The sequence below is a fragment of the Bos javanicus genome, chromosome 7 (assembly GCF_032452875.1).
Source record: "Bos javanicus breed banteng chromosome 7, ARS-OSU_banteng_1.0, whole genome shotgun sequence".
NCBI classification, from domain to species: Eukaryota; Metazoa; Chordata; class Mammalia; order Artiodactyla; family Bovidae; genus Bos; species Bos javanicus.
In genome coordinates this window covers 21,268,366-21,291,924 of record NC_083874.1, presented here as the reverse complement: position 1 = coordinate 21,291,924, position 23,559 = coordinate 21,268,366, and the positions used below count along the sequence as shown (strand labels likewise).

The following is a 23,559-nucleotide window of genomic DNA, read 5'->3' as shown; positions in this document are numbered from 1 at the left end:
TCTATGAATTTTATTTCAGGATAATCAAAGGGGCATTATAAAATATATGTTATAAAAAAGGAACACTGGTTCTACTGTACTTGAGAAACACTCACAAGACTGTTTCTGAGAATAAATGTGATCTATAATTACTATTATAAAAATGGAAATGTTCTTTCCAAATGGTTTTTATTCTAATAATCTGTACAAATAACAAACATTTAAAAGGTAAAAAGCATAGAATTAAGGGATCCATCAAAACCAAAGATGACCAGAAAAAAGAAACTTATCTGTATATTTGTTGTCTATACATCATTATGGATTAAGTCTTCAATAAGGTCCAACAAATTCAAATAATATTAACACCTAAGCCTGTAACATATTGCTCCAAAAGTTCAGTTCATATAGTAAATTTTTTTTTAAAAAGCTGAAATTTATTAAATATTTTATTATGTGTCAAGCAATAATCTTTGTTATCTTTGGCAATAATCCTATAAAGTAGATACTATTATTATTTCCATGTTCATGTGGCAAACCTAAGGCTCATAGAGGGTAAGTAACCTGCTTAAGAGATCAGAGCCAATATTCAAGCTAAGGTGTTAAAACCTCAGAAATCACCCTTTAATCCTTAATCCATTTACCTTAACCCAAGCAAGTCAGGAAATTCCTCTAGGTTTCATTTCTTTACATTAACAAAATTGAACTGCTGAAAGGTTAAATGAAATAAAATATGTACTGCTACCATCATTTACTACACTAAATGCCTATTGCTGCATTATAAGAGCTTCTTAATAATAGTTATTCTATTATTCTACTGTTATTCTCAGTATACTCCACACTGTTCTACAATAGAGGCTGCCACGATTCTATATTCTATTCTATTGTTATTCTAAACACATTATTCTCTAATTATTGACAATACAATTCCAATCAAAATTCCAATATTTTAAAGGCTAACCTTTTGTCTTATACACCACAATTTTAATATATTTGGCAATAATTACTAGTCATCTACCACTCGATTCAGCAATCCTGTTTCAGGAATCTATCCTCAGACAAGCCTGCACATATATGAAATGGTATAATTACAAGGTTATTTGGTACAGAACTGTTTGTAAGAGCAAAAGATTTTAAACAACCCAACTGTTTATCAATAGCGGGGTGGCTAAGCAAACTAAAAGTTATGTCCATACTAAAGATACTATGAGGCAGAAAGGGAAAAAAAAGACAAAAAAATGAAGAAGCATTTCTCTTTACTCACATGGAAAGACTGTCACAATTCATTGCTCAATTTGAAAAAAAAAAAAAAAAGCAAAGTACAATGAGGGGGGAAAAGTCTTTTCAATAAATGGTGCTGAAGGACTTTCCTGGCGGTCTAGTGGTTAAGATTCTGCACTTCCAAAAAAAAAAAAAAAAGATTCTGCACTTCCACCTCAGGGGGCGTGGGATGGATCCCCGGTTGGGGAGCTAAGACCCCACACATCGCGCAGTTACAAAAAAAATTAAAATGGTGCTGAGACAACCGGATATCTGTATGCAAGAGTGAAGCTGATCCTCTAACTCACAAGGCATATAAAAAATTAACTCAAAACGAACCAAAGACCTAAATAACTATAAAACTCTTAGGAAGATAACAAAGGCATAAATCTTTGTGACCTTGGATGAAGCAATGATTTCTTAGATACAACACCAAAAAACACAAGAAACAAAACTAAATGTAGATAAAGCAAATATGATCAAAATTTTAAACTTTTATGCTCCAAAAGGACACCATCTAAAACGTAAAAAGACAATCCATAAGAGAATATTTTTGTAAATTCCTATTATCTGTTAACAAGCTTGCACTTAGAACATATAAAGAATTGTTTAGTCACTAAGTCATGTCCAACTCTTTTGCGACCCACACAAACCATCGCCCTCCAGGCTCCTCTATCCATGGGAATTCCCAAGCAACAATACTGGGGTGGGCTGCCATTTCCTGCTCCAAGGGATCTTCCTGACCCAAGAATCTAACCCACACCTTCTGCATTGGCAGGTGGATTCTTTGTCACTGAGTCACCAGGGAAGCTCCATATAAAAAATTATTAATATTTAATAAAAAAATAAAGAGCCAATTAAAAATGAACAATGGATCTGAACTGAAATTTCTCCAAAGAAGACACACAGATGGTATAAAAAGATGTTCAATGTCATTAGCCATCAGGGAAATGGAAATCAAGCCCACAAATGAGATACCACTTTATACTAAAATCGCTATAAAAAATGACAATAACAAGTCTTGATGAGGATATGGAAAAACTAGACTCCACAAATGAGATAACACTTCATACCCACTAAAATGGCTGTAATAAATGACAGTAACAAGTGTCAATAAGGATATGGAAAAACTGGACTCCTCATACATTACTGATAGGAACGTAAAATGGTACAGCCACTGTGGGAAACAGTCTGGCAGAATCTAAAAGTAGAATTACCATATTATCTAATGACTGCATTCGTTGATATATAACCAAGAGAACTTTAAAAATATACAGTTCAAAGATACTGCAGGTTCAGTTCCAGATTACCACAATAAAGAGTACCATGAATTTTTGTTTCCTCAGTGGATATAAAAGTTATATTTACATTATACCATCCATAGACTATTATGTTTAAAACATGTTTGTACCTTAATTTAAAAATATTTTATTGCTAAAAGAAATGTTAACCATCATCTGAGCCTTCAGTCAGTCATAATCTTTTTGCTGGTGGAAAGTTTAAAATACTGCAAGAATTACCAAAATGTGACACAGACACATGAATTAATTAAGCAAATACTGTTGGAAATACAGAGCTGCACAGACTTGTTCCATGCAGGGTTGCCACAAACCTTCATTTGTTAAAAAAAAAAAAAATAGTATCAACAAATATAATAAAGTGAAGCACTATAACGTGAGGTATGCTTGTATTCATACAAAAACTTTTACAAGATGTTAAAAGGAAAAATGAAATACTGATTCATGCTACAACATGAATGGATCTTGAAAACATCATAAAAAGTGAAAGAAGCCAGACACAAAAGACCACAATTGTATGACTTCATTTAAATGAAATGTCCAGAATAGGCAAATTCATAGAGACAGAAAGTTACTGGTTACCAGGAGGGAGAAGAGGAATGCAGAGTGACACCTAATGGGCATGGAGTTTCCTCAGGAATAATGAAAATGTTCTAGAATTAGATAGTAGTGATGCTTGCATAACTTTCTGAATATACAAAGAGTCACTAAATTGTACACTGTAAAAGGACGAATATTACGGATGTAAATTACATCTCAATTTAAAAAATAATGATTTGAGGAAGAATGGAGCCTGAGTCCCTTCGCTGTTCACCTGAAGCTACCACAACATTGTTAATTGGCTATACCCCAACACAAAATAAAAGTTTAAAGTTTGAGGGAAAAAAGAAAAAATAATGAATGTGAATCAACTATTAATGAACCAATCCACAATTTCTGTGATTATCTGATAGTTATGTATATAATCTCACATTTCCTTTCTCTAGTGCCAATATATTACCCAAAAGTATACAAACCAGAGTTTCTCAATCACAAAGTCTGGTTTTTCCTTCAGGTGAAAGAAAGATTAAAAGCACAAATATCTGTGACAACATTCATAATTTGTATTAATACCTACATTTCTGACACTGTAAAAACTTAGTAAAGAGTCCGCGTGCCAATGCAGGGGACGTGGGCTTGATCCCTGGTCCAGGCAGACTCCACATGCCACAGAGCAACTAAGCCCATGTGCCGCAACTACGGAGCCCAGGCACTACAGCCCACAAGCTGCAACCACCAAGCCCCTGAGCTGCAGCTACTGAGCCCAGGCACCCCAGAACCCGTCCTCTGCAACGAGAGAAGCCACCACAGTGAGAACCCCACACACAGCAACAGAGAGTAGCTCCCACCTGCCACAGTTAGAGAAAGTCCATGCACAGCAACGAAGACCGAGCGCGGCCAAAAATTAATTCATTCATTAAATTAAAAAAAAAAGCCCACAACTTCTGACTTTAAATTCTGGAGTATCTTGGGCATTCACACCAGAGAATGAAAACTTATGTTTGCATAAAAATCTATGCATGGATGTTCATAGCAGCTTTACTCCTAACAGCCCCAAACTGTACGTAGCAGGTGAATGGCTGTCCTTCAGCAGGTGAATGGTTAAACACACCAGGCAATATTACTCAGACATAAAAAGGAATGAGTAACTGATACATGCAACAAGTTAGATGAATTTCTAGGGAGTTATACAAAGTCACAAAAGCCAATTCCAAAAAGTTACAACGTAACACTTTTGAAATGACAAAACCATAACCCTGGAAAACAGATTAGGGTTGTTGGGGTTAGGGATGGGGACAGAAGGGAGTAGTCACCAGAGAGGTGGGTATGGTTATAAAAGGGCATCTTTGATGTGGAACAATTTAGTACCTTGTTGCAGTAGTGGATATAATCATCTACACATGTGATAAAACAGTATACAATACAAATGACTACAAGAAAAACTGGGGCATTTGAACAATGGATTCAAAGAGATTATATCTGTGGATTATATCAAGATCAATATCACGATTATGATATTGCATTATAGCTTTGTAAAATGTTATCTCTGGGGAAAACTGTGTAAAGGGTAATCCTCTGTATTATTTCTTACAATTGCATGTGAATTTATCTCAATAAAAATTTTAGTTTAAAAAAAGGTGCAGATCAATGTATATAGGGTGCTACATTTAAAGTAAAACTAAAATTATATTTGTATTTACATAAATAACACTGAAAGGATACCGAAAGTGGTTATCTTAGGGTGGGGAGAAATAGGGTAGGAACAACACTTTTCAATGCATAAGTGTTTAAAATAGTTGTATTTTTGAAGCATGTTACCAAGTTTCCTGGTCAAAAATAGTAAAATATTAAGAGTACCTTTTGTTCAAAAAAGAACTTAATTCAGTACACATTCTCTTGCTCTGGAAAGTACTCCAATTTCAATTATCCTTACCTCTAACCTCTGTGTCTGATCCTTGCCCAAAAGGTCACGAACTTCTTCATTATATATTTCCAAATAAGACACTCGAACCAAAAATCTGTAAAGAAAACAGTGAAATATTTATTAGAACAGTTTTTAAAACGTGTTTATAAAGGTTGTACATCTTATGTTTGTACTTCTCGATATTAGAAAATAATTATTTTACCTCGTATCACCCTCTGCTTTTGCAATATGACCAAATATGTGAGCAAAGGAATTTGGAATGATTCCTCTAAGTTCAGGAACAGCTCGAACACCTTCCATGGTAAACGTTTTCCCAGTTCCAGTTTGTCCATATGCAAAAATAGTCCCTGAAAACAATGAAGAGAATCAATCACTTTGTAGAGTCTGATGCTACAGAACAATAGCTCTTAAAATTAATTCTTTTGACACTGTGATGCAATTTCTAGCCTGGATTTAAAGTTTATTCTAATATAAATTTCTCCTTTATTATCAGCAATTACAGCATGAACTGTGTAGCACACAAGCACAGTACTGTTGAAGTTCTAGAGCCAATGAGATAAATGTAAAATCGAACATTTTAGCTAATCCTAAGAAATTTATGTTTGTTAATTACTTAATGCGGACATTAAATTGGAGAAGGTAGTATAGTTACAGCAAAAGAACAAAGGTCCCAGAGTAGAAAGACCTCAACGTGAATCTACACATCTGCCACTTTTCGACATATGACCTTAGAAACTATCTACCCAAAGATTAACTCAATAGTAAAATGAGGATAAGAATAACTATTCTGCATTGATCACATGAAACAAGTAAGAATCACATGAAACAATTTACTTCAAGCAACCAACATGACACCTAGCAAATAGCTTAATCCTAAAATAAGTATGTTATTTCAAAATAAAAGTTTTAAGTAACAGCTGTAAGGAATAGGGGGAATTAACAAAAAGAAGTGACAATATATTAAAAGTAATTACAGATACAACTTAAATTTTCTAAACAGGCAAATTAATTCATTTAACAAATACTACACACCTGAGTCTGGCATGGTGCTATGATTCAGGGACACAATGATAAAGACAAACACAATCTTTAATCTCATGCTATGTGTCATCTTGGGGAGGACATATTAGCCAAATAATTATAACCAAGATGAGTGTTGGGAATGAGAAACACAGAGTTCTACGTGAGAGTCAGGGACATAATCAAGGCAAGAAAACTAAGGAAGAAGGAAAGGGGAAGAGGTCAAAGAAGGCTTTCCAGAAGAGTCCATCTAATATATGAGCATGAGTTAGAAACAGATGGGCAGCAAAAGGCAAAAAAGAAAATGGAGATTTTGCAAAAATGCAAGGAGACCAGAATGGAAGAAACAGAGATGGAAAAGGACAGTGGATGCGGTTAGAGCTGAAAAAACTGATTAATTACACAGGGTGATGAAGAACATGTTAAGGTTCTAGAGCTTATCTTAAAAACAAAGTGAAGACACAATGATTTTTCAGTCAGAAGAGTGTCACCATCACTGGCTATACTGTATACAAAGAACTGAAAACAAGCATGGGAGAAGTGAAGAAACAGTTAGAGGGCTGACACGGTTAACCAGGTAAGAGATGGTGCTGACAACAGCAGGGGCTGAGAAAGATGGAAAGTGTTTCACAGGTATTTAGCAGTTAGAATCAAGACGCCTGGGAAAGAACTAGTCAAAAGGGGACCAGGGAAAAGGAAGAACTGAGGGTGACTTTCAAATTTCTGGCCTGACCAAGGGAATGTAATGCTAAGCTATGTTCTGAGATGGTGAACACCACTGGAAGAAATAACAGTTTGAACGGGAAGATCATGCCCTGAGTTTGGAGGTACTGAGCTTTAAGTCTAGGATACACTCAAATGGATGTGCCAAGCAAGCAGGCGGATGGGTGAGACTCATTTGCCAACTGAAGCTATGGCACTGGGTGAGATTTCCTCAGGAGAGACTACAGTAGGTAGCCTAGGAAGTGACAGCATAAACGAAAAAGGTTCCTTAACTACTACCACTCTATTCGGTTAATACAAATGTCATCATCGTCAAACTTCTAATGAAAATAATCACAACATAAACCATTTCTATATGTGGGAATAAAGAAGTAAATTTTGTCTAACTCCCTAAATATTTCAAATTCATTCATTAAGAATATAATTTACTACATTAAAAGGAGCTAAAAATACCATGAACTCATATACTGCATCTTAGAAAAGACAAAACAGCCATCATTTACTGATCATCTGATGTGCTATGTCATATACTTTATATGCATTCCTATTTAATTTTCACCCCAATCCTAAGAGCTAGGCAATATTTATATCCCCACAGCTTAGCTGAGGAAACAAAGGCTTAGAGAGGTTGAATTACTTGCTCTATGTCAAATCTGAACACACTCCAGTTGGCTGCACAGCCCATGTATTTTTACCAGTATATAATGACCAAAAAAAAATTTTTAACTCAAAATTAATACCTACTTAATGCAGAACTTCCTTAGTGGTGCAGTGGATAGGAATCTGCCTGCCACCACAGGGGACACAGGTTGGATCCCTGGTCTGGGAAGATCCCACATGCTGTGCAGCAACTACGCCTGTGTGCCTCTGAGCCAACACTCTAGAGCCCACAAGCCACAACTGCTGAGGCTGTGTGGCACAACTATGTAAGTCTGCACACACTAGGGGCCACAAGTTCCAACTACTGAGCCTCTGGGCCACAACTAATGAAGTCCGTGTGCCTAGAGCCTATACTCTGCAACAAGAGAAGTCACTGTAATAATAAGAGGCTCAAGCACCACAACAAAAAGTAGCCCCCGCTTGCCACAACTAGAGAAAGCCTATGCAAAGCAACGAAGATCTAGCACAGCCAAAAAAATACATAAATAAAATGAATGCAATTTCTATGAATGTATTAAATACATGATCATTACTAATTTTAAAAGTATATTAAGTAACTAGAGAAAAAAGAACAAACAAAACCCAAAATTAGTAGAAGGAAAGAAATCAAACAATCAGAGGAGAAGCAGAAATAAATGAAATAGAGACAAAGAAAACAACAGAAAAGAACAATAAAACTAAAAGTTGCTTCTCTGAAAAGATAAAATGATAAATCTTTAGCCAGACTCATTAAGAAAAAAGACGATTCACATCAATAAAGTTAGAAATGAAAAGGAAGTTATAATGGACACCGCAGAAATACAAAGCATCATAAGAGACTACTACAAGCAACTATATGTCAATGAAATGGACAGCCTAGAAGAAATGGACAAATTCTTAGAAATATACAACCTTCAAAGACTGAACCAAGAAGAAATACAAAATACAAACAGACCAATTACAAGTTACAACAGGGATGGTCTTGATCACTGCCTCTAGTAACGTTAAAGAAGCTGAAGTTGAACGGTTCTATGAACACCTACAAGACCTTCTAGAACTAAAACCCAAAACATTCCTGAAATGGTCACTGATTCCTAAAATGCTCAATTCTCCTGCTCAAAATTCTCCAAGCCAGGCTCCAATAGTACGTAAACCAGGAACTTCCAGATGTTCAAATTGGATTTAGAAAAGGCAGAAGAACCAGAGATCAAATTGCCAACATCTGTTGGATCATAGAAAAAGCAAGGGAGTTACAGAAAAACATCTACTTCTGCTTTATTGATTACACCAAAGCCTTTGACTGTGTGGATCACAACAAACTGTGGAAAATTCTTCAAGAGATAGGAATACCAGACCACCTGACCTGCCTCCTGAGAAATCTCTATGCAGGTCAAGAAGCAACAGTTAGAACCAGACATGAAACAACAGACTGGTTCCAAATTGGGAAAGGAGTACATCAAGGCTGTATATTGTCACCCTGCTTATTTAACTTCTATGCAGAGTGTATCATGAGAAACGTTGGGCTGGAAGAAGCAGAAGCTGGAATCAAGATTGCCAGGAGAAATATCAATAACCTCAGATACGCAAATGACACCATCCTTACAGCAGAAAGTAAAGAGGAACTAAAGAACCTCTTGATGAAAGTGAAAGAGGAGAGTGAAAAAGCTGGCTTAAAACTCAACATTCAAAAAACTAAGCTCATGGCATCCAGTCCCATCACTTCATGGCAAACAGATGGGGACAATGGAAACGGTGACAGTCTTTATTTTCTTGGGCTCCAAAATCACTGCAGATGGTGACTGCAGCCATGGAATTAAAAGACGCTTGCTCCTTGGAAGAAATGTTATGACCAACCTAGACAGCATATTAAAAAGCAGAGACACTGCTTTGCCAACAAAGGTCCTTCTAGTCAGAGCTATGGTTTTCCCAGTGAGAGATGGACTATAAAGAAAGCTGAGTGCCAAAGAATTGATGCCTTTGTATTATGGTATTGGAGAAGACTCTTGAGAGTTCCTTGGGCTGCAAGGAGATCAAACCAGTCCATCCCAAAGGAAATCAGTCCTGAATATTCATTGGAAGGAATGATGCTGAAGCTGAAACTCCAATACTTTGGCCACCTGATGGGAAGAACTGACTCACTGGAAAAGACCCTGATGCTGGGAAAGATTGAAGGCAGGAGGAGAAGGGGACAACAGAGGATGAGATGGTTGGACGGCATCACCAACTCGATGGACATGAGTTTGAGCAAACTTCAGGCATTGGTGATGGACAGGGAAGCCTGGCATATTGCAGTCCATGGGTCGCAAAGAGTCGGACATGACTGAGCAACTGAACTGAAAATTAAAACTGATTTTAAAACTCCCAACAAACAAAAGTCCAGGACCAGAAGGCTTCACAGGCAAATTCTATCAAACATTTAGAGAAGAGTTAACACCTCTGAAACTTTCCAAAAATTGCTGAGGAAGGAACACTCCCAAACTCATGCTATGACGCCACTATCGTCCTGACACCTAAACCAGACAAAGACGCCACACACAAAAAAAAGGAAATTGCAGGCTCCAATATCACTGATGAGCATAGATGCAAAAATTCTCAACAAAATTCTCAGCAAACCAAATCCAACAATACATTAAAAGAATAATACACCATGATCAAGAGGGATTTATCCTGGGGTTAATATAAGGATTCTTCAATAACCACAAATCAATCAGTGTGATAAACCATATTAACAAACTGAAAGATAAAAACCATATGATCATCTCAATAGATGGAGAAAGTTTTTGACAAAATTCAACACCCATTTATGATCAAGTCTCCAAAAAGTGGGCACAGAAGGACCCTACCTCAACATAATCAAAGGCCATATATGACAAACCCACAGCTAACATCATTCTCAACAGGGAAAAACTAAAAGAATTTCCTCCAAAATCAGGAACAAGACAAGATGTCCATTCTTGCCACTTTTATTCAACAGAGTTTTGGAAGTCTTAGATACAGCAATCAGAGAAGAAAAAGAAATAAAAGGAATCCATACTGGAAAAGAAGTAAAACTGTCACCATTGCAGATGACATGATACTATACATACAAAATCCTAAAGATGCCATCAGAATGCTACTAGCGCTCAATGAGTTTGGTAAAGTTACAGGATACAAAGTCAAAACACAAAAATCTGTTGCAATTCTATATACACTAACAACAAAAGATCAGACAGAGAAATTAAACAATCCTTTACCACTGCATCAAAAAGCATATAGTACCTAAAATAAACCTAAAGAGGCAAAAGACCTGTACTCTGAAAGACACTGATAAAAGAAACCAAAGGTGATACAAACGGATGGAAAGCTATACCATGTTCTTGGATTGGAACAATCAATATTGTCAAAATGACTATACTACCCAAGGCAATTTACAGATTCAATGCAATCTCTATTAAATGACCAATGGCGTTTTTCACAGAACAAAAAAAATTTTAATGTATATGGTAACAAAAAAGACCCAGAATAGCCAAAGCAATCCTGAGAAAGAAAAAGGAGCTAGAGGAATCAGGCTCCCTGATTTGAGACTATCCAACAAATCTACAGTCATCAAAATAGCATGGTACTGCCACAAAAACAGAAATATAAATCCATGTAATACGATAGAAAAGTCCAGAGATAAACCCAAACCCTTACTGTCAATTAACCTATGACAAAGGAGGCAAAACTATACAATGGGGAAAAGACAATCTCTTCAATAAATGGTGCTGGGAAAACTGGACAGCTACATGTAAAAAAAAAAAAAAAAGAAAAATGAAATAAAACACTCCCTAACATCATACATGAAAATTAACTCAAAATGGATTAAAGATCTAAATGTAAGACCAGACACTAGAGAACTCTTGGAGGAAAACATAGGCAGAATTCTTTGACATAAATCACAAGACTGTTTTCTATCCACCTTCTAGGGTAATAAAAAAAATAATAATAATCAGATCTAATTAAGCTTAAAAGCTTTTTCACAACAATGGAAACCATAAACAAAATTAAATGGAACGGGAAAAAAATATTTGCAAAGTATGCCACTGACAAGAGATTAATCTGCAAAATATACAAACAGCTCATGCAGTTCTATATGAAAGAACCAAATAACCCAACCAAAAAATGGGCAGAAGACCTAAACAGACATTTCTCCAAAGAAGACATACAGATGGCCATAAAGCACATGAAAAGATGCTCAACACCACTCATTATCAGAGAAATGCAAATCAAAACCATAATGACATATCACCTCGCACCAGTAAGAATGACCATTGTTAAAATGTCTACAAATAATAAATGCTAGAGAGGGTGTGGAAAAAAGAGAACTCTCCTACACTGTTGGTGGGAATGTAAATTGGTATAACTACTATGGAGAATACTATGGAGGGTCCTTAAAAAACTAAAAATAGAACCACCACATGATCCAGTAATCCCACAGAAAACCATAATTCAAAAAGATATAGGCACCGCAATGCTCATTAGAGCATTATTTACAATACTCAAGGCATGGAAGCAACCTAAATGTCCATCAACAACAGAACAGATAAAGAAGATGTGGTACCTATATACAGTGGAACACTAATCGGCCATAAAAAAGAATAAAACAATGCCATTTGAAGCAGCATGGATGGATCTAGAGATTATCACACCAAGTGAAGTCAGAGAAAGACAACTATCATATGATATCACTTACATGTGGAATCTCGAAAAAAATTATACAAGTGAACTTGTTACAAAACAGAAACAGACTTACAGTTACCAAACGGGAAACCTGGCAGGCAGGGCTACGTGAGGAGTTTGGGGTTAATAAATACACATACTCTATATAAAACAGATAATCAACAAGGACATACTGTCCAGCACAGGGAACTCAATTACTTGTAATAATCTATATGGGAAAAGAATCCGAAATAGGTGGATATCCATATAACCTAATCACTTTGCTGTATCCCTGAAACACAAAATTGTAAATCAACTATGCTGCTGCTAAGTCACTTCAGTCGTGTCCGACTCTGTGCAACCCCACAGACGGCAGCCCACCAGTCTCCCCCGTCCCTGGGATTCTCCAGGCAAGAACACTGGAGTGGGTTGCCAGTTCCTTCTCCAATGCATGAAAGTGAAAAGTGAAAGTGAAGTCGCTCAGTCGTGTCTGACTCTTAGTGACCCCATGGATTGCGGCCTACCAGGCTCCTCCGTCCATGGGATTTTCCAGACAAGAGTACTGGAGTGGGTTGTCATTGCCTTCTCCGACTATACTCCAATATAAAATAAAAATTAAATTTTAAAAAATTTTAAAATAAAAGGATACTAATTTACAATATTAAAACTGAGAAAGAAGGACCAGAAATCTCCTAAAATTAAAGAATTTCATCTTATTCTCAGCAATGAGAATCCAAATTTATACTTTTTAAATGTCACTCTTAATAAATCTAATGCTATCATTTCCTTCACATGAACTTTTTAAATGTTAGTTTTTATTTTTTTAAATTTTTTTTTAAATGTTAGTTTTTAAAAACTAAAAACATCCTGAGATTTTACCCAATCTCCTTGTTTCTAACTATCGCTAATACTTAAAATGACAGAAGGTTCATCAAAAAACTGCACAAGGATATTTACAGCAGCTACATATAACTGCCAAAACTTGGAAGCAACAAAGATTTCCTTTGTAGGCAGATAAAATCGCTGTACATCAGGACAATGGAATATTATTGCTGATTAAAAAAAGAGAGATGAGTTAATAAGTCATGAAAAGGCATGGAGGGAATTTAAGTGAATGTTACTATCAACCTGAAAAGGCAACATACTATATATATAGATATAAAACTCCAACTATGTGACACTCTGGGAAAGGCAGAACTGTGGAGACAGTGAAAAGATCAGTGACTGCCAGGGTTTAAGGGGGAGGGAGGGATGAACAGGTAGAGAACGGAGCAAAACAACTGCGTATGATATTACAGTGGTGAATAACTGTCAGTATATATTTGTCCAAACTCACAGAATGTACCATATCTAGAGTGAACCCTAATGCAATATGGGGCTTGGAGGATAACGATATGTTAATACAGGCTCATCCATTTTAACAAATGTAACCACTGTGGTGCAGGATGTTGACAGCAGGGAAGGTTGTGCATTTTGGGACACAGGGGAACTCTCCGTACTTTGTTCAATGTTACTGCAAACATAAAATGTTCTAAAAATAGCTTATTCATTTTAAAAATCTTTTTTAAATGGTAGAAGGATTATGTACTTGCTACTGAGAATCCAAAAAGTTACAATTAAACTACATGTGAATAATGCACAGTAAACTGCATTATATATACATGCCTAATTTTTGTCCTTTTGCAAAATATTTTTCTATTTTTACAACAATTTTTTTTTGTTGTAAAATTGTAAAATTTTTGATTGTTGTAAAATTGTTGTAAAATTGTTGATTTTTATCAACAATCTTCAGTCAGCATAATACACTAGAAAACAGGCAGAAAGTCCTTGACATTCACATATTACTCTCTATAATGTTTATTTTTTATATATACATAACTGTTAATTCAAAATTCAACTTGTGGCATTTCTGATCCCAACAAAGATGGAATAAGAACCAAATTTACTCTCCTGATGGAACAAAAAGCAGACCAAATATATAAAATGATAGTTTTCAAGAGAATGAACATCAGTCAACAAAGGGCTGCGGTTCCTGAAAGGTAAGGTAGGTCATATGATTGCCCAGCTTCCTGTCGTGAGACAGAATCCAAGTCATGGAGGAGGAGGAAGAACCCAAGTAGCTGTCAGCAGATTCCCTGAGTTGAGAAGAAGCTGAGAGTCCAGAGAGGCCAACATAGCTAGAATTTGGAGGACACATTCCCAGAGAAGAGAAAGCTGCACAGAAAGAGCTCCAGAGATCCACAGAAGTTCCTCCTCGAGTATTCAGCCAGATACTCACTAGCACAAAAGTATAAGGAAACTATCTAAATATGGGTGGTAGGGGAGGGAATCATATGGAAAGATGGGAAGGAAAAGCCCCCAGCACTCACAAAGGCATAATTCACAGGACATTAGGAACACACAGTACACAGCAGGGCCTTGCCTCTGTAGTGGGGAGTAATAACTTCACACTGAGCACTGCTCTAGTCCTAACCAAAAAATCTTCCAAAAAAGATCTGAAAGGATGAAACTGCTTTCAAGTAAGCGCATCCCAGAACAAAGCCATGAATATTTATAGAATGAAAAAAAATCCAAGACCCAAAGTTAAATTCAGAACACTCAACCAAAAACTGCCAAGCTTGCAAAAAAAAGGCAAAATGATGACTCATAATGAAGAAATCAATTAATCGATCAATCAAAATTAGTTCATAACTAACACAATGTTAGAACTAGCAGATGACTTAAAAACAGTTATAAAAACTGTACTCTATATACAATAAAGTTCAGTGGAAACTCTGGATGGAAATTTGGAAGAACTTGCATGGGAGATATAATATAACAAAGACCCATATCGAACTTCTGGAGATGAAAACTACAATGTATGAGATGAAAAATACAACACACAGGGATAATAGATTAGGCACTGCAGAAGAAACGATCTGTAAACTTGAAAACATACCAACAATCAAAAATGAAACACAGAAAAAAATTAAAAGTAAAAAACCAGCATCAGTGAGCTGTGGGACAATTTCAAGCAGCCAAGTATATATGTCATTACAGGATCCACCCCACTCTCCCCGCTCCAAAGCAGAAAGGACAGAAAAAATATTTGAAAAAAAAAAAGAAAAGAAAAAATATTTGAAGAAAAACGACTGAAAATTTTCCAAATTTGATGAAACCCACGGATCCATGCAGATTCATGAACTTTGGCACAGAAACATGAAGAAAAAATACGTTACAGCATATCATAAACAAACTGACAAAGCCAGTGACAAAGGAGAAAAGCCTAAAAGCAACCAGAGAAAGACATGTTACATGAAGAGGAACTAAGATAAGGATGAAAGTAGATTTCTGGTCAGAAACTAATTCAAATGGGAAGAAAGAAGAGCATTGCCTTTCAAGTACTAAAGGAAGAAACCATCAATCTAGAATCCTATATCCAGTGAAAATATCCTTCAAAAACAAAGGCAAAAAAACCCACTTTTTTAGACTACAAAAGCTGAAAGAATTTATCACCCATAGACACGCACTCTAAGGAATGTTTAAACAAAAATTTTCAATGCAGAAGAAAAATGATACTAGGTGGAAATATGGATCTACATAAAGGAATGAAGAATACTAGAAATGTTAATTACATGGGTAAATAAATACAATTTTTCTCCTTAAATATATATCTCTTTAAAATGTAACTGATGGTTTAAACAAAAATAATAACAATATGGTTTGCAGTTTATAACATGTACAAGTAAAATGTATGACAACAATAGCACAAAGCTTAGGAGGAGAGAAATGGAAGTACAGTGTTAGTTTTTATATTATCCATTAAGTGGTACAATATCACTTGAAAAACCATAATATATTTAATATTTATATTATAAACCCTAAAGCAACCACTAAAATGCAACAAAGATACACTGCTATAAACCAACAAAGAACACAGAATGGAATAATAAAAACACTTGATTAACCTTAAAGAGCATAAAAAGAGAAAAAGGGAACAAAGAACAAATGGGACAAAGAGAAAACAAACAGCAAGGTGACAGATTTACACCTAAGCAAGTAATTACAATAAACAGAAATTGTCTCAATACCCTAATTAAGAAGCAGAGATAAGATTGGACTAAAACCCAAGACCAGTCACATGCTGCTGCACAGAAAATCGCTAACTTAGCAGACCTGAGAAAGCTACACTTTCAAAGTCCAGCTTTCAAAATTGGCCTTTGGCTGATATCCGGGAATTCAGATTTAGGAAGGGTTCCCACCAATCACTGACTATTGAGAATGACTCACTATGCCCAAACTGTTTGTATAAACATGGTGGTTTATACTAAACATTTGCTTTTCTTATGAGAGTCTGGGATCTTTGCATGTGCCAGGCTGAGGCTGCCTCCATGAGCAGCCTCCAATAAAAATCTTGGGCACTGTGTCTCTGCAGAGCTTTCTCACAGACAACATTCACAAGTACTCTCACAAAGAGAATTAAGTGTATCCTGAGGGTCCACCAGGAGACGACTCTTAGACGTCTGTAATTGATTTCCTCCAGACTTCACAACATGCACTTTTTCTCTTTGCTGATTGTTTTTTCCGGTATCCTTTTTGTTCTAGTAACCAAAGCCATAAAAACAACCATATGCTGAGTTCCATGAATCCTCCTAGCAATCATCAAACCTGGGGTGATCTCAGTGATCGCCAGGACAACTACCTACTAGAAATGAACTTTCAATATAAAAACACATATAGGTTAAAAGGATGGAAAAGATATACCATGTTAATTCCATTCAAAAGAAAACTAGAATGTGTATAATAATATCAGACAAAGTAGATTTTGGAGCAAAGAATATTACCAAGGATGAAGAGAATCATTTAATACTGAAAAAGAGGTTCATCAAGAGAACATAACACCCCTAAGCATTTATGCAGCTACTCAAAGAGTTTCAAAATATATGAAGTAAAAACTGACAGATTTAATGACATAGGAAAATACAAGATTAATAGAGAATTCAATACCCCCTTCTCAATAACAGACCAAGTACAAAATAATTAAGTACACAGAAGATTTGAACACTACCAAACAAACTGACCTAATGGACATTTACAAAAACTCCAACATTAGCAAAAATATACATCCTTCTCAGATATACACAAAACACTGAATAATAATAAACCACATTCTGGGCCATAAAACAAAAGATGCAAGTTACATAGAGTATGTTCTCTGACGAATGGAATTACATTAGAAATCAGTAACAGAAAAGATGTCAAAACATGTGGAAACTAAGACATGTCTAAATAACCCAGAAATCAAGCAGGAAAATAGAAAGTATTTTGCAATGCATAAAAATCAAACACCCTATGTCAAAATCTGTATGATGTCACTAAAGCAGTACTTAGGGGGTAATTTAGAGCATTAAACTCCTATATTATAAAGGAAGAAAGGTTTCAAAATGATGGCCTTGGCTTTTACTTTAAGAAAGCAGAAAAAGAAGCAAGTAAGAGGAAAAAAAAGAAGAAATCAGTGAAATTGAAAATCATAAAAATAATGAAGAAAAATTAGTAAAACCAAAAGTCGCTTCTTTGAGAAAATTAGAAAAGATCAATAAAACTGATAAACCTCTTGCCAGATTAATCAGGAGAAAAAGAGAACACACATTACCAATACCAGGAATGAAAAAGGTTACATCACTACATTCTAACATAAGAACAGAGGATTAATACACACATCTGTCCTCCAATAAAGCCCATAACTTAGATGAAACAAATTCCATTAAAGACAAACTGCCAAAGCTCACTAAAAAAATAAATAAATAAAAAACATAACCTGAATATTCCTGTATCCATTAAAGAAATTCAATCTGTAGCTAAAAACCTTTCCATGAAAAAATTTCCCGGCCTAGTAGGCTTCACTGGTGAATCCTACCAAACACTTAGAGAAGATATACTACTAATCCTAGGCAAATTTTTCCAGATAATTAAAAAGGAGGGAATACTTCTCAACTCATTCTATGACACTAGCATTATTCTGATACCAAAACCAGATAAAGATACTATAAGAAAACTACATTACTTACATCCCTCATGGCCACAGTTGCAAAAATGTTAAACATTTTAGCTAATCAAATCTAACATTATATGAGAGGATAATATACCATGACCAAGGGCATGCCGATTTCACATTTTAAAATGAATCAATGTAATGGACAAACTTTTAAAAATAATTTAAGTGCAACAAAATTGCATTTGGCAAAATCTGATATACATTTCTGAAAAAAACTCAGCAACCTAAGAACAGACAGGAACTCACTCAATCTGGTAAAGGGTCTATGAAAAATCTACAGAGAACGTCACATTGGTAAAAGTATGAATGCTTTCTCCCTAAGATTAGGAACAATACAAAAATGTCCCCCTTACCATTTCTATTCTACACTGTACTGGAGGTTCTATTCCAGTCAGGGCAATTCAGATAACAGAAAGACTGGAAAGAAAGAAGCCATTTTCAGATGAGCTCTCGTGTGTAGAAAATCCTAGGGAGTTTATCCCCCCAAAAAAAAGCCTACTAGAAATAATAAATTTACCAAGGTTGCAGTATACAAAATTAACATACAAAAATCAGCTGAAAAACATGAGTTCCCACATGAGAGATCACACCCACCACATTGTCTATAATCAAAAAGACAAATAACAAGCTTTGGCAAAGATATGCAGACATTGGAAATCTCACATATTGCTGGTGGGAATGTAAAAATGGTATAGCCATTGTGGAAGACAGACTGGCAGTTACCTTTTTTTTGGTTTGTTTTTGTTTTAATTTATTTTTTAATTGAAGGATAATTGCTTTACAGAATTTTGTTGGTTTCTGCCAAACATGAACATGAAGGCAGTTAGCCTTTTGACTCAGCAGTTATATTACTAGGTACCTAGGAAAACTGAAAATATATGTCCACATAAAAACTTGTACAATGTTTTTGTACAATGTTCTTGTACAATGTTCATAGCAACATTATTCATAAAAGGTAAGAAATGGAAACAACCCAAATGTTCATCAACTGATGAATAAACTATATAGCATATCCAGACAATGGAACATCATTTGGCCATAAAAAAAGAATGAAGTATGGATACATACAACATGGATGAACGTCAAAAATATCATACTAGGATTTCCCTGATGGTCCAGCTGTTAAGAATTTGCCTGCCAATCAATACCAGAGACACAGGCTCAGTCCTGGGACTGGGAAGATTCCACATGCCATGGGGCAACTAAACACACATGCCCTAGAGCCTAGGCTCTGCAACCACAGAAGCCTCTGCAACCACAGAAGCCACTGCAACTAGAGACCAAGCGCAGCAAGGAAGACCCAGTGCAGCCAAAAAATAAATAAATAAATAAATAAAAATTTTAAATCACATTAACAAGAAGCCAGACACACCAGAATAAATGGTGTATGATTCTATATATTAGAAATGCCCAGAAGAGGCAAACTCTTACACACAAAGTAAGTGATTGCCAGGGTAGGAGAGAGAGAATTGGGAGTAACTGCTAATGGGTACAGAGTTTCTTTGAGGGGTGATGGAAATGTTCTGGGAACAGATACATAGTTGCATGTATGAAGGTACTAAAACCCCCTAATTCGTGCAGTGTAAAATGGTTAAAATAGTGAACTTATTAGGTTTCCCTGGTGGCCAGGTTCAATCCCTAGGTCGTGAAGATCCTCTGGAGGAGGGAACAGCAACTCACTCCAGTATTCTTCGAGAATTCCATGGACAGAGGAACCTGGCGGGATACAGTCCATGGGGTCGCAAAGAGTCAAACATGACTGAAATGATGAACGCTTTACCACTTACTCATGTTATTTAAAATTTATCTCAATTTAAAAAGTCTAAAATAATCTATTGCATTTCTATACATGAACAATGTGCAATTCCCAAAAGAAAATTATGAGAACAATTCTGTTCACAATAAGCATCAAAAAATACTTAAGAAAGCTTACCAAAAGTAGTACAAGATCTGCAATTAAAAACTACAAAATACTGATGAAAGAAATTAAGACATAAATAGATACATCATGTTCATGTATTGGAAGATTCAATAGTGTCAGAATAGTAATTCAACACAATCCCTACCAAAATCCTAGGTGGTATTGTGTGTGTGTGTGTGTTTGTGTGTGTAAACTGACAAAGTGTCCCTAAAACTTTTATATAAAAATGCAAAGGACCTAGAAAAGTAAAAACAACTTTGACAGAGTAACAAAATTAGAAAACATACACTACCTAATTTCAAAACATTTTACAAAGCTACAGTAAATAAAACAGGACAGACATGGAATAGAACTGACAATCCAGAAATAAGCCCACCTATTTGTGGTCAAGACCACAAGGGGTCAAGACCATCCCCATGGAAAAGAAATGCAAAAAAGCAAAATGGCTGTCTGGGGAGGCCTTACAAATAGCTGTGAAAAGAAGAGAAGCAAAAAGCAAAGGAAAAAAGGAAAGATATAAACATCTGAATGCAGAGTTCCAAAGAATAGCAAGAAGAGATAAGAAAGCCTTCTTCAGCGATCAGTGCAAGGAAACAGAGGAAAACAACAGAATGGGAAAGACTAGAGATCTCTTCAAGAAAATCAGAGATATCAAAGGAACATTTTATGCAAAGATGGGCTCGATAAAGGACAGAAATGGTATGGACCTAACAGAAGCAGACGATATTAAGAAGAGATGGCAAGAATACACAGAAGAACTGTACAAAAAAGAGCTTCACGACCCAGATAATCACGATGGTGTGATCACTGACCTAGAGCCAGACATCCTGGAATGTGAAGTCAAGTGGGCCTTAGAAAGCATCACGACGAACAAAGCTAGTGGAGGTGATGGAATTCCAGTTGAGCTATTCCAAATCCTGAAAGATGATGCTGTGAAAGTGCTGCACTCAATATGCCAGCAAATTTGGAAAACTCACCAGTGGCCACAGGACTGGAAAAGGTCAGTTTCCATTCCAATCCCAAAGAAAGGCAATGCCAAAGAATGCTCAAACTACCGCACAATTGCACTCATCTCACACGCTAGTAAAGTAATGCTCAAAATTCTCCAAGCCAGGCTTCAGCAATATGTGAACCGTGAACTTACTGATGTTCAAGCTCCTTTTAGAAAAGGTAGAGGAACCAGAGATCAAATTGCCAACATCCGCTGGATCATGGAAAAAGCAAGAGAGTACCAGAAAAAACATCTATTTCTGCTTTATTGACTATGCCAAAGCCTTTGACTGTGTGGATCACAATAAACTGTGGAAAATTCTGAAAGAGATGGGAATACCAGACCACCTGACCTGCCTCTTGAGAAATCTGTATGCAGGTCAGGAAGCAACAGTTAGAACTGGACATGGAACAACAGACTGGTTCCAAATAGGAAAAGGAGTACATCAAGGCTGTGTATTGTCACCCTGCTTATTTAACTTATATGCAGAGTACATCATGAGAAATGCTGGACTGGAAGAAGCACAAGCTGGAATCAAGATTGCCGGGAGAAATATCAATAACCTCAGATATGCAGATGACACCACCCTTAAGGCAGAAAGTGAAGAGGAACCAAAAAGCCTCTTGATGAAAGTGAAAGTGGAGAGTGAAAAAGTTGGCTTAAAGCTCAACATTCAGAAAACGAAGATCATGGCATCTGGTCCCATCACTTCAGGGGAAATAGATGGGGAAACAGTGGAAACAGTGTCAGACTTTATTTTTCTGGGCTCCAAAATCACTGCAGATGGTGACTGCAGCCATAAAATTAAAAGACACTTCCTCCTTGGAAGCAAAGTTATAACCAACCTAGATAGCATATTCAAAAGCAGAGACATTACTTTGCCAACAAAGGTCCGTCTAGTCAAGGCTATGGTTTTTCCTGTGGTCATGTATGGATGTGAGAGCTGGACTGTGAAGAAGGCTGAGCGCCAAAGAATTGATGCTTTTGAAGTGTGGTGTTGGAGAAGACTCTTGAGAGTCCCTTGGACTGCAAGGAGATCCAACCAGTCCATTCTGAAGGAGATCAGCCCTGGGATTTCTTTGGAAGGAATGATGCTAAAGCTGAAACTCCAATACTTTGGCCACCTCATACGAAGAGTTGACTCACTGGAAAAGACTCTGATGCTGGGAGGGACTGGGGGCAAGAGGAGAAGGGGACATCAGAGGATGAGACGGCTGGATGGCATCACTGACTCGATGGACGTGAGTCTCAGTGAACTCCGGGAGTTGGTGTTGGACAGGGAGGCCTGGCGTACTAGGATTCATGGGGTCGCAAAGAGTCGGACATGACTGAGCAACTGATGTCATATGATCTCTGGTCAGTTGAATTTTGATAAAAACACCAAGTTAATTCAATAGAGATAGAGTAGTCTTCTTGGAGAAGGCAATGGCACCCTACTCCAGTACTCTTGCCTGGAAAATCCCATGGATAGAGGAGCCTAGTGGGCTGCAGTCCATGGGGTCGCACAGAGTCGGACACGACTGAGCGACTTCACTTTCACTTTCATGCATTGGAGAAGGAAATGGCAACCCACTCCAGTGTTCCTGCCTGGAGAATCCCAGGGACGGGGGAGCCTGGTGGGCTGCCATCTATGGGGTCGCACAGAGTCGGACCCGACTGAAGTGACTTAGCAGCAGCAGTCTTCTCAATAAATGATGCTGGAACAATTAGACATCCACAAGCAAGATAGGGAAAAAAGGGAGTGAGACAGAGAAAGCAAAAAAAAAAACCTCAGACCCCAACTTCACATCATATATAAAAATTAAAATTGGCCAGAGGGCTTTCCCAGTGGCTCAGTGGTAAAGAATCTGCCTGCCAATGCAGGAGACACAGGTTCAATCCCTGGTCAGGAATCCCACATGCTATGGAGCAACTAAGCCCATGTGCTACATATACTGGGCCTTGTGCTCCGCATAAGGAGACGCCACTGCAACGAGAAGCCTGCACACTGCAACTAGAGAGTAGCCCTGGCTCACCACAACTAGAGAAAAGCCCATGGAGCAATGAAGACCCAGCACAGCCAAAAAATAAATCAAATTATTTTTAAGAAATGTAAGATCTTAAATGCAGTGATGGTGATTGCAGCCATGAAATTAAAAGACGCTTACTCCTTGGAAGGAAAGTTATGACTAACCTAGATAGCATATTCAAAAGCAGAGACATTACTTTGCCAACAAAGGTCCATCTAGTCAAGGCTATGGTTTTTCCAGTGGTCATGTATGGATGTGAGAGCTGGACTATAAAGAAAGCTGATGGGGAACACATGTACACCCGTGGCGGATTCATGTTGATGTATGGCAAAACCAATACAATAATGTAAAGTAATTAGCCTCCAATTAAAATAAATATTAAAAAACCAAATTGAATAGTAAAAATCATATAGCCATCTCAATAGATGCAGAAAAGCTTTTGACACATTCAACAGATATTTACGATAAAAGCTCTCAATAAAGTGCAATTAAAGGGGACAAACCTCAACATAATAATAGTTTTGTGTGACAAACCCACAGCCAATAT

At 36.7% G+C, this 23,559-nt stretch overlaps 1 protein-coding gene across 6 annotated transcripts in view; it reads right to left on the bottom strand.

Moving 5' to 3' along the window:
• KIF3A (kinesin family member 3A) overlaps positions 1-23,559 on the bottom strand; it is a 92,647-nt gene that overhangs the window by 63,552 nt on the left and 5,536 nt on the right. For all 6 annotated transcript variants that reach the window (XM_061422821.1, XM_061422824.1, XM_061422826.1 and 3 more), the window contains exons 3-4: positions 5,201-5,345; positions 5,008-5,092 (exon numbers count right to left, since the gene is read on the bottom strand). In XM_061422821.1, coding sequence (XP_061278805.1) covers positions 5,008-5,092; positions 5,201-5,345 — 230 coding nt within the window. The remainder of the gene's footprint in view (positions 1-5,007; positions 5,093-5,200; positions 5,346-23,559) is intronic.